The 16,378-nt window shown below is 44.3% G+C and overlaps 1 protein-coding gene across 2 annotated transcripts in view; it reads right to left on the bottom strand.

Moving 5' to 3' along the window:
• The window catches only part of OSBPL10 (oxysterol binding protein like 10), a 109,554-nt gene extending 94,073 nt beyond the window's left edge, over positions 1-15,481 (bottom strand). For both annotated transcript variants that reach the window (XM_082754406.1, XM_082754405.1), the window contains exon 1: positions 15,101-15,481. In XM_082754406.1, the coding sequence (XP_082610532.1) occupies positions 15,101-15,429 (329 nt within the window). In that variant the 5' untranslated portion in view covers positions 15,430-15,481. The remainder of the gene's footprint in view (positions 1-15,100) is intronic.
• Positions 15,482-16,378: the final 897 nt, after the last annotated feature.

Consider the following 16,378-nt stretch of genomic DNA (forward strand, 5'->3'; position numbering starts at 1 on the left):
TTCGCGTTGAGCTGCCAACCTCTTCGTTCAACGCAAGAAAGAGCAAGGCTGTACTTGGCATCCGCTCAGCCCTTTTCCTCAAGGCTTTAATTCTTCCATTAAAAAGCCAGCATAGAGAAAAGATCAGAACCTAAACCATCAGGCAAACAGCTGTAAGCTGCTAGAGCTTGCTCAGAAGGTCTGAATATTTCCTGTGGCTCATCCCTCGCCTCAGGAACTCCCAGCAGAAGCTCTGTGCCCAGGAAGCGCCCACCTGAGCCCCCACCAACTGCGGCTGCCATCTGATCCCTCGACGAGAGGGGACACATGGTGGGGACAGTGCCAACAGCCCTCCTACACTGACAGGAGCACGGTGTGCTAAGGGGAACGCTCGGCTCTGGGTTTGAGCCATCTGCCAGCTGCTAGCCCAAAGCATTGCGAAGAGCCAGGCTGCATTTCTGGCTTTCTTTTGGCTGATAACATTTGAAGTGCCGCACTGAATTGATTAAGCTATGCCAAACCTGCACCCTATTCCTTCACCGCTGGGCCTGGGGGCTGTGAATTACTTCTATTTAGCTCAACAACTGACACCTGTCTGAGCTCCCAGGCACACGCGAGGCTGTAAAGGTTGAAAAAGCACCTGATGAGCAGAAAGTCACAGAATGAAGCTTGTGATTTGAGCCTTCAACCCCTGGGAAGGACAGGGCAGCTGAAGGAGGCTGTCGAAACCCCCAGCTGCCTGCCACAATGGGTTCACCTCTTAGAGCTTTGCTTCCAGAGAGTTGCTGGTCCCTTAGCTCCTTACGGCTCCAAGCCTCACTTAGCACCTTAACTAAAAAAAGAAAGGTAAGAATAGCAGTAACGTGCTATTTTCATTACATTTTTACTATCAAAACATAAAACTAGGGAAGCCAGAGGGGTTTGGAACTAGCAGCCCTGAGAGCAAGTTATTTAACCAAGAGAAGAACTGAGGAATTAAAAGTTTCTGCTATTCCCGTCTTTGCTTGTGCTTTTCTTGTGATTTTCTTCTCAGTACACTTTGTTTTAAAGACTGCCAAGTGTAAGCAATTCATCTGAACAATATTTTATTTTTTCAACAGCAGAAGAAACTTCCAAGTACCTCCAAGCCTATTCCTAGTTTATTTTTAGATGGACTAGATTTCAAGTTGACATATTTCCAATATTTTGTTGAAGCCATCTTTTCAAGAAAAAAGAGCCTGTCAAGAGAAAGATACCGACTGTACCGTGTCACAGTAACGCAGCCCGGCAGGGTTCAAAGCCTAACCACGTCCCATCGCTGGATAGCACAGCACACATCTTCAATTAGCTGCCTTGAGTCAGCAAACTTTTATGGAGGTTGTACCGCAGTTCACTGACTCCTCTGCCAGACTTTCATAGTTCACCCTTGTTTTGCAACGCCTTGTCCTCGGCAGGAATCACTGCCAGGAGACAGCAACTTTCGGTGTTATTCCCTGGTACGGAGTAAAAACATCAAGGAGGAAGAGACCTCCAGATGTACTAAACTTCCTGTAAACTGAAAATTAATGTTTCAATTTGAAGACCACAGCATCTTATAATCAATGAGAGCCATTTGTGGATCTCAGTGTTACAGGGGGAAAAAAAAAAAAAAAAAAAAGAAGAAAGAAGGAAAACCTGTATTTTACACCTGGCAATGTTTTTAATGAGGAAAAATGTGTTAATTAGGGATCAAGCACCTCTTCCTCAAACCTCAGTGGATTAAGTGCCACATTTGAGTCTTGTACAACTCTATAAGGAACTTAGGCTATTCTCAGATAAAGAACACAATATTCGATTAATCACCCTATAAAATAGTGTGATAAAGGTTGTTTTTTGTGTGTTTTTTTTAATAACAGTTGTGCTACAACTTGGCTTATTTTTACTGAGCAACATATTGCAATACTGAGAAGGATACAAGCTGACTTAATTTAATCTATTACTGTGTGTTAAAATTATTAATAACTTTAATATTGCCAACAAAACAGGCAATTAAAACAGTTTTAAACACTTTTTTTTTAATCTGAAATGTGCTTGTCTTTGTCTAGATCAGAGTTACAATGCCCATGTAACACTGGCGTTTACAAGGATGTGGCTCCCTCGTTTTTTCTGATAACTCTCTCATGCTCATCCAGCTATTTTTGGCTTGCGGACCTACCCACATTACTCACGTAATTTACACGGGAGAAACAGTTTGAAAGACAGTTAAAAACAAACCCCGGAACACATAATGAGAGCTAATCACCACCTACGGAAGCAATAAACACCAAAATTTCAGAGGTAATTTCCAGGTGCAGAAAGGCACGCACACGATGCCAGGAGGCAGCAGTCCTCCTACCACTTCTTCATCCCTCCCTCGTTGCACACAGCACTCACACAACTCACCAAGGGTCTGTTCTCCAGCGCTGGTCCAGGCACAATTTATTGCAACATTTTCCAAAAGATTACACGGGCTATCCGATACTTTTGAGCAAACGCTTCCCGAACCCATCTGTTTGGTCAGTAATTTTTGTCAAAGTTAAAAACAGGTATTTTATTCCACCAAATTCGGTCTGTGTGATCACTGTACTGTTTATAGCAGGTGTTATTTTTCACTTTCACAACAACAATTTATCATCTAGGTTCCCTGAACTGAACCTCATGAATGCTGGCATTTCTCCCAACAGCAGGGTTCATTTAAAATATTGTATCACTGACAGAACCTGTTGATGCAGTGGTATGTATTTCATGCTCATACACCAGAGGCTGAAAACTCAACTAGGATACACTAAATCCATTCCTGTAAGTTGCATATATATATGTATATATATATATAGTTATTTATTTATTAAATATATATACTCATATAAAACAACAACAAAAAAAATGTTAGAGGCAATTTAAGAAGGTCTTGCTTTGGGAATTTTTAAGTTTTTCAGTCTTTCCTCTTCCCATCCGCTTGTTCTTCTTAGCTTTTGAGCTTTTTTTCTTTTTTCCTGCCCAATCTGTAGCCTACAAATCCCCAGTTTGAAATAATTACCATATCCAAGATCACGCAGCATTTTCTTTACACATCATATGGAATTAAAGTAAGGCATATAAAGAACTTGCTTTCAAGTTCTCAGCATGCTGGCTCGTTTCCATCTCTTCTCCATCCCAACTAGTTCAGACAAAGCTTTGCAGAAACCAGACGTTTCTCCCAAACTGCATCATCTTAGGAGAGCTGGAACTTTGCAGCTTTCTAGGCCGAGAGCTTGCACTGGCTTTGCCTTTACTCTTAGGACCATCAATTCAAGGACTAAAATGAGAAGTTAAAGTTTCTGTTTGGGTCTTTATCCTGACAGTTGATAAGCAGCCACCTTCACAACCCAGCATCTTGTCAACACTGTTTCACAGAAACATATGCATAGGATCCACACAGTCCACCCAAGGGTGGTTTCACCAATATGTTGTGAGATATTCAGCGTATTAGCCACGATCCCCCTGGAGATAGCGTATTTGATCTGCAAGTAACAATAACTTCTAAAGACCTTTATGTGTTACGTTGCTGCTTTACATCTATTTCTAAAAACATCGCTCTGTTATAGGCACAACAATCCAGATCCTCATTTTTAAATCAAAAATGAAGAAACAATACTTACGACCTTTAACGGGAAAGCAGTTAGCATCATCACATATGTTCCAACTCCCACATACCCAACGTTGTGTTTCAAAGGGCAGAGGTAAGTCTGGCACATTAATATATATCCAGGTGGGCACTGTCAGGAGCTTCCTCTGGCTGCTGTTCACACACTACTAGCCTGAAATGAGCTCTGCTACAGAAGGCGGTGGTGGAAAAGAAGCAAAACCAGAAAAATCCCCACTGTCCTACATGTTCTGCAACTTAGAAAAAAAATAATTACTCTTTCTCATGTGCCATTCCTAAAGGAAATATTAAAATTAATAAATCAGAGCAAATTATCTCGGGTTTCTTAGGCTTCATTCTGAATTCACATTATATGGTTTCTAGACCTTCTTTTTAATTTTTAAAAAAGGTGGTAAAGGTCTATCTTTGTATTGCCTTCAGTTCTATATCCATTTCCTTTTCTCCACTTTCTTCCCCTTCCATGGCTCTCCTACCCTATATCAATCTTCCTCCAGAAGCTTTTACTCCTTTTCTAAATTTTTCCCACCACTCCACACCTCATCTTTCTTCCCCTATTCTATTGCCAAATTACCCTTTCCTTACACTTACATAATGAAATTATAAAAAGTTTGACACGTAACCCAACAGTCAAAAATCAAAGCCTACTAACCAGGTAAGACAAAACATACTGAAAGGAAGGGGAAAAAAAAAAAAAGTACACCTTATGGTGTGGAAGGGAAACCTTCCAGCTGAGAGATCTTTTTCCTCTTTTTGAGAGCAGGAGCTTCTATAAAAAGCTTGCTCTGATAAGGCACCAAAAAACAACACCTTCAGGAGAGGTTTTTGTGCCAGTGCAGAATACCCAAATGCTTGCAGGAATGAATAATGCATTTTTTGTTTCTCTACCTTGCCTACATTTAGGTAACTTATTCATGATCCAGTTCATTTTCTTCCTCCTACGACCAGAATAAAAGCAGTATAAAAACCAGAATAAGACCTGACACGCCTCCTCCTCAATTCCCTGATGGCTTCAAATAATAGCAACAGACCATTGGCCATTTCCCCTCTCCCCACGTTTTGTTACAGACATCAGGATTACAAGGAGCAGAATATCTGGCCTTGCCTTCACTAGCTTAAACTAGTTTCTTCTTATGAGGAAGGTTTTCTCCATGCTGTCAAGCTAGAAACACAGGCACGCACCCCTCTCCTACCAAGGCCAAAAGCAGCACTCTGCCACCTGGTGCCACCGGGTGTTTTCCCAGTGCACGTGTCCCTTTCCATAAAAGCAGCCTCCTATCTCAAAGATGTAGCAACTGATAGAGTTTGTAAGTGGCACCGTGGGTCATAATTGCATAGATAAAATAAACACTGAAGCTTTGTCAACACAGAGCCCCAATTTCTATATACATAATTCCTTTGACTTTTAACTATACTATTTAAAAATACTCTAGACAATTCATCTCATTACAAGTCTTACCTGTGCCACAACTCCCTTCTCAAGCAAGTCAAATTAACAGCATTGATTTGCTTTTAAAAAACTCCTTGGGAACCTGATGAAAGGCACACTATAAGGCTCAGCTCTTAATACCACAACAGGTAATCTCTGAAAAGCCGTGCAGCTGAAGCAAAGCCACCCTCCAGGTCAGGGAGAACTACATACTTGCTATACGAACTGGTAGTAATAACTTATTCAAAACCATTCAAAAAAAAAAAGTATTAACTTAGGGATTCAACCTACAGCTATCCAAGTGATAGCCTGTGAGGTCTGTTCAGTCAAATACCTTGAGGCACCTTGAAATGCTATGAAATGCTTCAAGTGTGTGTGCTGGACTAAGAGATGCACGGTAGCAACTGCACTTAGCCTGTAGGAGGGCCCTGAAACCAAGCACCAAGCATACAGCAGTTAGTAACACGTATCAGGGGAGTGCCAGCTTTTATTCTGAAGAACTGCACTCCAAATTGTGAGCTGCAATTTTATAAGAAAGATACTGCCAGCAAAAATGTTAGATTTCCCAAAGCATATCGTGAATGATTCACAAATATGAAGGTTCATCGATACAGACACTCGGTGCATCCAGCTCCTGTCCACAAAAAACAGTGGGAAAGTTCCCAAACCGAAGGAAACAACACTGTCAAAACAGTTTTAGAAGGATAAATGGGACAGACAGCCTAGTTAGTTCAGGCCTTTGAGCCATTCAATAAGGTAACACAACAGCAGATACAGTCCCTTTTTTAACAGGCAAAGACATCTGCAGCAAGGTAACTAACACCCACCACTATGCATTTACCAAAACCAAATTTCCTTCAGAAAGCCTGCTATGGTTTTGATCTCACAAGTTTGCTCCGTAATATTAGCAGTGTTGAAGCAATGCAGGCAGCACTGAACCTAAGCACAATACAAAAAGGAACATGAGACATTAAATGCATTGGAAAACAGTTAAAGGATGTAGCCAGCCTCAAAATATGAGGCTGAATGAGGATGTTTGAGTGAATGTCTTTCTAATGGGGTTCCTTGCCAATCAGTTCTTGGCTTTCAAGTGTTTAGTAATGACCTAGATGAAGAAAAAAAATCCATAAAGATTGCGGTTGATGTAAAAAAAAAAAAAAAAAAAAAAGCTATCTTCAGCAAATAACACGCATTCCAATACTGTCAAAATAAGATCTTCCATCTAGTGATAATAAAGCCTTGATTACAAGATATTAGATTTACCTGCACTGACTCAAAAACAGAGTTGTTGTTTTTTCAAGCAATTCTTCCAACTAATAATCAGTTTCACCAGCTGTATTTTTTAAATGATTGCCTTCTGTAAACAAGAAATTAACTACCATTTTTCTCCCACAAAAATAAGGCATGCACGAGCCACAAGAGAGGCTAAGACTTATCACAAGGGATATGGGAAAAAAAGTGCTAACCCTGGAGAGAGCATACTGCAGGAATACAGCTCCCATGGCAATCCCTTCATCACCTTCCTATGCAAAAAAAAAAAAAAAAAAAGAGAGTGCTAAGTTTTCACTTTGGTGCTTCTGGCACAGTACTACCAAAAAGAGTATGTTACTGGACATCAGGAGGAAAAGGTAAGCCACAGCTAACCGCACAAAGTTGTGTCCATCCTTGAAGAAAAACACTGGCATATCCAATAATAATCATAATGATCATAAATGATTAAAATTGCAGGGAAGCCTGACTTGGAGCAAGGAAACTCCATTGGTTTAGATACCAAGAGACACACAAAAGATAACCTAGCCGGTCCACAAAGACTGCACAAGGAAATTAAATTTGATAAGAGGTTATCTTCAGTCTCATACACAGTATGTGCAACAAGGATTCAGTGAAACATCAAGGCTGACATATATTAAGAAAAACGGGCAATTTTTTAAGCAGGGAGTAGTTAAAGATGGTTCCAATGATGAAGAATTGTCTACCACTGGAAGAAAAATTCTCAGAAAGATAACCAGTGCAAAACACAAGTCTAGGTGGAATAGGAACCAAGACAAATTCCATGGCTTGTGCTATGTAGCTGGGTAGTTAAGGACCTATATTTCTCAACTATAATTTACCTACTAATTAAATGCCATTTTGGAAAGCAAAGTACAGTAGCATTTAGACAATGTCTACTGCAACATTTTTACATGTTAAATACTAAGCAAGCTTTGCCTCCTTGGACTGGGTTCTAAACTGTACTCAGGTATCTCAGTAGTATACCCCAAAAGCCTGTAAGAGCTAAAGCAAAGCGACAGGACTTGTGTAAAGAAAGTTGTTGAAGTTTATTAGGCTGAAAAAAAGAAATTCAACATTTTTAGTTGGCCCAGATTCAATACTTTTTTATCATTTGTTATAAAATTGATTTTTAAAATAGCATTTTACATTAAGAGACAAGAGTCATGGTGATTTTCAGCATCCTTTTCACTTGAAAGGTTCAGCCTTTTAAATATATCATAAAGAACAAGGTAAGAATTTTATTATTGCTTAGCCAAAGAGAAGTTAAAGCCCAGATGTTTTCTTCTTATTAAACAATTGTTTTAAAATATAAAATAATGGGAAAAATCTCTTGAATATTTCCCTTATGTACTTGGAAAAAGACCCCAGGCACATTACTCAGTTCAACAACTCACTGCCACTTCTACTTGAATACAATCTGTATCCCCAAACTGGTGCATTTTTAAGAGCCAGCAAGTGCGTGCGTGCTCCCTCTAACCACATTTATCTTTGCGTTGCTAAACACAGAAATCTCCCTTGAAAAAGATGGCAGTGAGATGAGCTGGTAGTAACAAAACCCAGATAAGGGTAAGTGCTTCAGTGTTAGTGCCAACTGCCACTTCTTTTCACTGTCTGAAAGCTGAGTGTGACACCTGGGTGAAGGGAAGACCACGCTCTATTTTGCCTGTCACTTCGTTCCCTCTGGTACCATGACTGCTGCTCAGCTCTGAAGAGCACTTGCAAATCCCACTGGCTGAGCAAAAATGCCTGAGCCTCGTTAGTTTTAAACAGATTTGTCCTATGCTGTCATCAAGCATCTTATGGAGCAAATTATCATGCATTATATGAATTGGACAAGGTGATCTTGGAGGTCTCTTCCAACCTAGATGATTCTGTGAATTTATCCTCCGCATAGGCATAAGGAGCACTGACCCCATGTGTCACAAGCAGCTGAGGAGCAAAGGATTTGGGTTACCTGGCTGGGGACAAGAGAAATGTCAAACAGAACCCACATCACAAGACCATCCTTTTAAATTTCAGCCTGAGGTTCAAAGTAGTCTTCAAAGTGTTTCCTGTAAGCAACACTGAAGGGCAAAGAGACAGAATGATGGATTTCTTGGCCTGTCTTTTACCGTGTTAAAAGCCTCTCTGTAATTTCACTCCTCTGTTCAACCAGCCTTCTCCGCTCTGCTAACATCCCTGGTTTACAGGCAACAGCAAAAGCTATTCAAAATAAACTAAGCAGTGATAAATACTTCAACGGGCAATAAATGCAATAAAGGGCAAAACGTTTCAACAGAAAAAAAAGTGGAGAGAGAAAAAAAAGGAATGCTTACATTTCAATGTAATTAGCATCTTCATCTAAAATAGAACTGATTTTTGACATTTTAAATTTCATGTTTCTTTGAAATTAGTGACATACAACTAACTTTTAATAACAGAAGATATGTGGCTCCTGAGTGTTCAGCACATCAAATATGCTGCTCATTTGTTCAACAGAAATAAAATACATTGCTTTTAATTGTTCTTCCTTTCCACATTGCCTCCTACTACAAACAGAACCTACATGTGAAGGGAAAAGGTATTTTATAGTAAAATCTATTTTGCAAGTAATATCTAAAATAGAATTTTAGCACAGTACTAGTAAAACACCTTGAAAATGTTGAGTGTTTCCTCAATACTTAAACTAAAATAAGGTCTCAAAATGTAAGGAACAGATTTCCTACAAACAGAAGAAAGAGGAGGTTTACCTCCTGCTCCTTATAACGTCTCCCCATTCCCAAACTCTGTAGGTCAGTCCTGAAAGGTATTATAACACTACACAAAGCCACGTATAGATATGCCAGGAATACACTAACTCAAAAAGATACGCAGCAGAGAGGTTGGCATTAATCCAATTCTCGTAAGAACACAGAAAAATTTCCAACACGACAAACTTCACAAACGTTAAATAAGCGCAAAATTATATTCTCCTTCCCAGATATTGTCTATTGTTACAGTGCTCATGTCGTTTACGTTATATAAAGAAAGGTTTATTTCTTCAAGACAGACTTCCATCCCAGCAGCTACACCGGTAACGTTTCTCCAGTAACCACCTTCTCACCTTTTACAGTGGAAAAAGGCCACAGTCCACTCCTGGAAGAACTTGAATGGTACCAGTGTAAGAATCTGGGCCAGCTTTCACTGTCCTAGACTCTTTAATCTTTGACTTTCAACTTGTTTTGTTAAAATACACCTCCCTCGTGACACAGAAGAAACAAATATAAAGGCTGGGCTGCAGCACCAGCTATATAGTGAGTACCTTATCAAAGCAGACACAAAAAGATTGCGAGAGTCAAACTCTTCCTCCCTTACTTCCATTTGTTTTTCTGTCCAGCTCTGCACTTCTGTCCAGGGAATTAAAACTGCAAAAGGTGTTAGCTGTCCCAAAACACCACAAATAGATGTGTCAATCCCCAAACTCTGCAAAAAGATGGGCTAGGTAATTCAGAATGGAAGAGAGGAAGATTTTAATGAATTTCTATCCGCTTTGGTGGGGGAATTAATGATGACATTTCAATCTCTTTCTCTATAGTATATATAAAAATAATAAAAAAATTTAAAGACAAAGGAAAGGCAGATTTTTGTAGGCAGTATAGGATAAAACAGTGTTGACATCTTTTGTTGCCATATTTAGATGACTCCCTCCCATAAGAGCTGCAAAGAGAGAAGTGTTAAGCTCTGGGAGCCAAGAAGTCAGCCCCTAAAATACCACAGGGAGCAAAGCCTGCTGGTTCTTCTGGCAGCATGCTGCTATTTGGGACAATGGAAATAAGGAAGGGCCTTTCTGTGGTGGCAATCGGATTGAAACCGTTCTCTGCCACCAAACAAGCAAAGAGACCACACCACAACATTGCTGAGTCTGCTGAAGAGAGTGTGAGTACAACAAAACCTCAAATTAACCAAAGAACACCTTTTGTTGAGTTACAAAGAAGCCAATCCCCAAAAGTTGTGGTAGTAGCCAGGTACATAATGCATATGGGGCGTGTTTCATGTGGATCAGTAACACAATGCGTTCCTCAACTGAGATAGGAAATGGGGATGGGCGAAAGTAATGCTTTAAACACTTGGCCTACAGAATCATCTACACAGAGCAGTTCAACTCAGAAAAGCAAAAGCAATATCCATCAGCTGGGGCTCCATTTGTTGTTGTTACAAATCCAAATTTAAGCCCCCACCCAAAGGCGCATGATCCAGGGGCTTACACGTACTTGCAGGACAAAACCCTACAAAAGTACCGAAAACACTTCCAAGAAGAAAGCAGGGCGCAGGCAGCAGACCACACGTGAATTTCACACAACACCCTACTGATCTAGTAAATTACAGGATAACGACGCCACAGGCAGCCAGTATTTCACGAGTATCAAATTAACTCATGCAAAACAGGTTCCAAATAACACACAGCAATCCTACAGAGACATGCTCACCCATTAAAACCACACCACTCCCATTTGTAACACCGACTGCCGCTCACCCGTAGATGCAGAACACGTAAATCTCAACAGAAATGGTTTGTAACATGACGTCAATTCTGAGAATATATTTGGTTATAATTTCATACAAAAAAAAAAGAGCAAATCACAGGATGGCTGAGGTAGGAAGGATTTTTGAAGCTCTCCGAGGAGGGCGATCCCACAGCCTCCCTGGGCAGCCTGTGCCACCACCCTGTCACCCCCACCGTATGAAATGGCTTCCTGGTGTTCAGAGGGAACCTCCTGTGTTCAGTTTGTGGCCCTTTTCTCTTGTCCTGGCACTGGGCACCGCTGGTAAGAGCCAGGCTCCCCGTGGCACCCTCCCTTTGGGTATTTACGCACTAAGAACCTCCCAAGCCTCCTCTTCACCAGCACGAAGTCCTGTCCTCACAGGAGAGGTGCTCTGGTCCTTTGATCGCCTTGGTAGCCCTCCGCTGGACTCTCACCAGTACATCCAGGTCTCTCTTGTACTGGGACAGAACTGGACCCACTGCAGACCCCTGGGGTACTCTGCTCGTTACTGGCCTCCAACTAGACTCGGCACCACAGACCACTGCCCTCTGAGCTGACCCTCCACAGGCTTTCCTTTCGTGTTTGAGTTTGACCAGGAGCTCCTTGTTCTTCCATGCAGGCCTCCTGGTGTTTCTGTCTGACCTCCTCTTTGTTGGGATGCATTGCTCTCGAGCTTGAAGGAGGCGATGCTTGAACATTAAACCAGCTTTCTTGGGCCCATAGTACTTTGTCCCACAGTACTCTACCAAGCAGATCCTTGAAAGGACCAAAGGCTGCTTTCCTGAAGTCCAGGGTTGTGAGCTTGCTGCCCTGGGGATCTTGAATCCAACCATTTCATGGTCACATTACGTGGCCTGTAGCAGACCCCCCCTATAATGTCACATAGCCCCGTCTTCCCTTGAATCCTAACCCATAAACTCTCGACCAGCTCCTCACCTCCCCCAGACGCCCTCCCTAAAGAGCTTGTCTCCTTCCATTTCAACCCTCCAGCCATGGGAGCCATCCCACTGTATCACAGCGATCCCAAAAAGATCACAGCCTTGCAATGTACACGTCTCTAACTCATCTTGTTTATTCCCCATGCTGTGTGTTAACGTACAAGCACTTAGGAGAGGCAACCCAGCGTGTCGTGTTCCTACAGAGCGTTTGGGGGATTTCTCCATAATGCTGCCTTGTAGGCATTTCCTTGGTAACCAACCTGCGAGTGCTGGAGGTGATTCTGCTTCATCCCCACGCTGTGATCCCTCCCTGTCACGTCACCCCATGCCCTTTGCTCAGCAGCCGTGTGTAACACTCCTCCACCAGGCTGCTGGTTACCTTCTCCCACACCTCCTTCCTAGTTTAAAGCCCTCCTACTACCAAAAATGCCTTTGCCCTGTTCAGGGAAATGCATCCCGTCTCTCCCAAGCAGACACTGATCCTCAAACAGGGTCCCACGGTCACGGAACCCAAAACCCTGCTGCCAACACCAGTTCTGCAGCAAACTGACCTGTCCTGACCCGAAATGCCCCAGTGTCTCAGAACAGACACAAATGTTCTCACATCAAAGTGTCTGTGTTTTAGGTTCGGTTTTGCTCCCCACATTCACACCTGTGAAAATCCACAGAAAGAGACTTTAGTGGAGACACTTCAAATGCCCTCGATATCTTTGCAACAAACTGCCTCAAAACAAACAAACAAACAAACATCTTTTCCTTCTGCTTGCTTTAGGGCGAAAAATCACCTCACTCACTTCCAAATCAAGCTGTTCCTGAACCTGCTACAACAGAACAAATAGATGTATTTAGTAGTAGACATCAAACCCTCAAAAATTCTTAAAATAAAAAGTAATGAAACTCCCAAGATTGACTGAATTTGAGGCCTTCAATTACTTCAGTTCCTGCTTATCAATGCAGTGTAATACTTCAGCATTCTTACTTGGTCGCACCATCCAAAATAAGAATATCTTGCACACTCCTGTAAAAAACAATTGATAAAAAAGCGACACTAATTTATTACAACTCAAATGAGAAGCTAAGAATTTCTTTAGCATTTTAAAGTTTACTCTGGACAGTAAGTGCTGGATAAATTTGGAAAGCCTTTCTACTTCAATACCTCATGGCAGAAACTAACATTAAATACATTTAAATTATTTAGGCTAATGGCTAAGGCCCTTCAAAGAACATTCCAAATCCATGAACAGTTTCCACTTTATTTTTCCATTTTGTTTCTATCCACGCCATCTGGCTGTATTGATCACGAGGTTAAACAATCTTGTGTTTTTCCAGATGAAGTAAACTCAGAACTAATTTGTACAATCACTCAGCAACACACGCACTCTTGATCGCTTTGCACGTGCCAGCCATGAAATCGGTGACCAAATCTTACAGGCTGAGCCCTGATCCACAGAAAGGGCAAAGAGAAAATCACCCACTAACCCATGCATGGCTCCTCATTTATTGGACCTTGTAATAAAACCAACTTTTATAACCCCCAAGTTGCAACTGTTTTGTTTAGAATTTGTATCAGACTCCCCATCCCAAGCACCAGATACACAGAGGGACCAACAACCTAACAAGCCAGCAAAGTTACTTAGCACAAGAGCTCTGTATCATCATAAACCACTTGCTCAAATGGCCAGAGTAACACAAAATAAAATTGGCAATCAACAGAGCATTATACAGCAGCATGATAAGAAGACTGCTAAGAGCAAAACAGTATTAATTTCCAAGTGCTATGGTGGAACTGTTTACATGCCATTTCTCCCTTTTCCACAATGTTTTCAGATAAAAGTTTCTCAGACAGACATAGATTACACACATTATTTTAAACTCGGCTTTATCAGAGACCTAATCATTAGTAAACAATGCCTGAAAACAGCAGACAGGCAGTTCCAGCCACAAAAATTTATAAGAAAAGGCCTTTATTTTGCAATTTCATCAGACTACCTGAAACTGACCTTTAAAACCACTCACGTGATTAGATAGAGTTACTGTTTCTACAAAAAGAAACGGAGGTACTAAGGAGAAAAAAAAATGAAGGGGGCTTTTAATTTTCAGTTACGCATTTTAATATCAAAATGCGCTTAAAAAACAAACAGAACAACGGGAGGACTGCATAAATGAACAGTGAGGAGTCCACCCGCAGGGCAGGAAGTCCAGCAGGAATCCACCACAGCGCAGCAGTAACCAAGGGACAGTCGAGGGCCTTCTCTGTGCCTACACTGAAGCAGCCTGGTTTTACGGAGGCAAGTGCCTGTCCATATCATACCTGACACGTTCGTTATCACTTGTAGTACGCATACCTGTGGAGGGCCTCCAGTGTACGGAGTTAGATCAGCTCCTGAAACTTCCCAAAGTCTCGCTGCAGAGCTCCTACCCTGGTTTAGCACCACGCGAGTCAGCATCATAGCATCCTCGGCATCTGGGCAATTTAATTCTGTCACTTACACAGGCTTTAAAATCACTGTCAGCACAGCCCAGACAGTGCCGTTCCTATGTCCTTACTGCTGGCAATCACTTCATACAAGCAACAGTGGGTTTTTAAGTTTCTCGTTTCTTAAAGGCTTGGGGCTGGTCCTGCAAATGTTCTCTCTAGAGCAGCTGTTTCTGCTCAGAACCATTACAGGGATGCCTTATGTTAAAAAGTTGAGATTTATATCCTCATCCTCAACCATCCAGTAAGACAAAGAAGTAAAGCACTAATATGAAATCTTCTCTCTCGGTCTCACGAGACCCCAGCACAGCACTAACTCCGGTCTGGCCGTGTCCCTGCGTGGTGCTGAGGCACCACATTTGCAACCAGACCTTCCCCAGGACTTGCGGGGATGCCCAGCAGCCTGCCCTCACCCACCAAAAAGCAGGACAGCGGGGTCACGGCAAAGGAGGGCCCGTCCAACGGGAAGGGCATCGCGACAGAGGAGAGCGCACCTGGAGCACACAGGTAACCGCTTCCTCAACGTCCCACCCTGCAGCAAGAAAAAAAAAAAAAAACACCGGTAACAACAGCCACAAGCGTTGGTTACGCCGGGAAACTGCCCAAAAGGGAACTTCGTGGGGCAGAAATACAGCGGGAGCCGTGACAGGGGCGAAAAGCAGCGAGCCCCCCCCCAGCCCCCCGGCCCCTCCTCACGGCCGGGCGCTCTGCAGGGACGAGGAGGAGAAGCCAAAGGAGGGAAGGGGAGCACCGAGGGGTTGGGAGGGCACCGAGGAGCCCCCGGGAGCCCGTCCTGAGGGGCAGGGAGGAGCCGTGAGGGCACGGGGGAGCCATCTTAGGGGCGTCGGGCCGGTGCGGGCGCTTTACCTGCTCTGCCAGCCCTGCAGGAGGTTGGTGTATTTGCTCAGCGTCCCTTCCAGCACCGGCTCCCGTCTCCTCCCTCCGCCGCCGGGCGCCTGCGCTCCCCCCGGGCTGGCCGCTGCCGAGCCGGGGCTGCCTCCCCCGCCGGTGCCCCCGGCTCCATCCAGCCTCCCCGCGGCCGCCGCCCGGCCGGGCAGCCCGCGGCTGGCGGAGGAGGAGGAGGGCGAGGAGCCCGCCGAGGTGGGGCGGCTGCTGCTGCGGCTGCTGCTGTTGCTGCCTCCTCCTCCTCCACCACCTCCTCCTCCTTCGCCCACCACCGCCGCCGCCTTCTCCATGGAGCCCCGCGGCGGAGCCTCCGAGCCCGGAGCGGCCGCGGCTGCCGCCCGCCAAAGCCCTGACTCACGGGCGGCGCGGAGAGGGGCGGCGCCCGAGGGAGAAGGGGCCGGGCAGGGCCGGGCAGGGCAGGGCCGGCCGAGGGGGAACGGCCGCGCCGCCTCCCCGCGAGGTGCCCCAGGCGGTTGGGCGGTGGTGGCGGCGCTTGGCCCCGCACCGAAGAGCCAGGAGGCCGCGGACCCGGCCTCCCCCCTTCCCCACCCCACCCCCCGGCCGCCATCTTCGTGCGGGGGGCGGTGGGGGGCGGCCAGGAGATGGCCGCGCTCGCACGGCCTGAGGCGGCCTTGAGGGGGGGTTCGCCGAGGGGTCGTGGCTCGACCTAGTCCTGTCCTCACCCACTCTTCACCTAAATAAAAAGTTGAAGGTTAAGTCACCTCGCCTGTGGATGGAGGCGCTGTCGTTGAAGGGCGCTCGGAGAAGCGGAGCGGAGGCAGGTGCACGCTGTGGGGCTGCGTGCCTTCACATGGAGCCTGCAGCTGGCCATGCTGCACCAGCCCAGTGCCTCGGTGCTGGGGAAACATCTGTCACCACAGCGTGCCAGATGCGTAGATACTCTTGCTGACATTTTACAACTGGAGACCTGAAATGCAGAGGCACTCAGCGAGTCTCACCAAATGTGAACCAAGCTTCACTCCTCCGCTTTAACCCGTTGAAAAGTTTTGCCATGTACTAGAGATTTTTGGAGTGTACCAAACATCAGGTGCTCTCCTATGCTCTGCACCTCTGAAGATACTCAAACCATCCAAATTCACACACAGTGTCCCCTCACAGAGGCCTCAGTTCCCCACATAAACCAGCACAGACGAGAGAGCTTAACTTAAGATTCTCCCAGTTTTCTCCCCAGAAAATCCTACCATATGTGTTGTGGTTGGGTAGCTGCAATGTTGGGCA

The sequence above is a fragment of the Aythya marila genome (genome assembly GCF_965140915.1).
Source record: "Aythya marila genome assembly, chromosome: 2".
In the NCBI taxonomy this organism is placed as follows: domain Eukaryota; kingdom Metazoa; phylum Chordata; class Aves; order Anseriformes; family Anatidae; genus Aythya; species Aythya marila.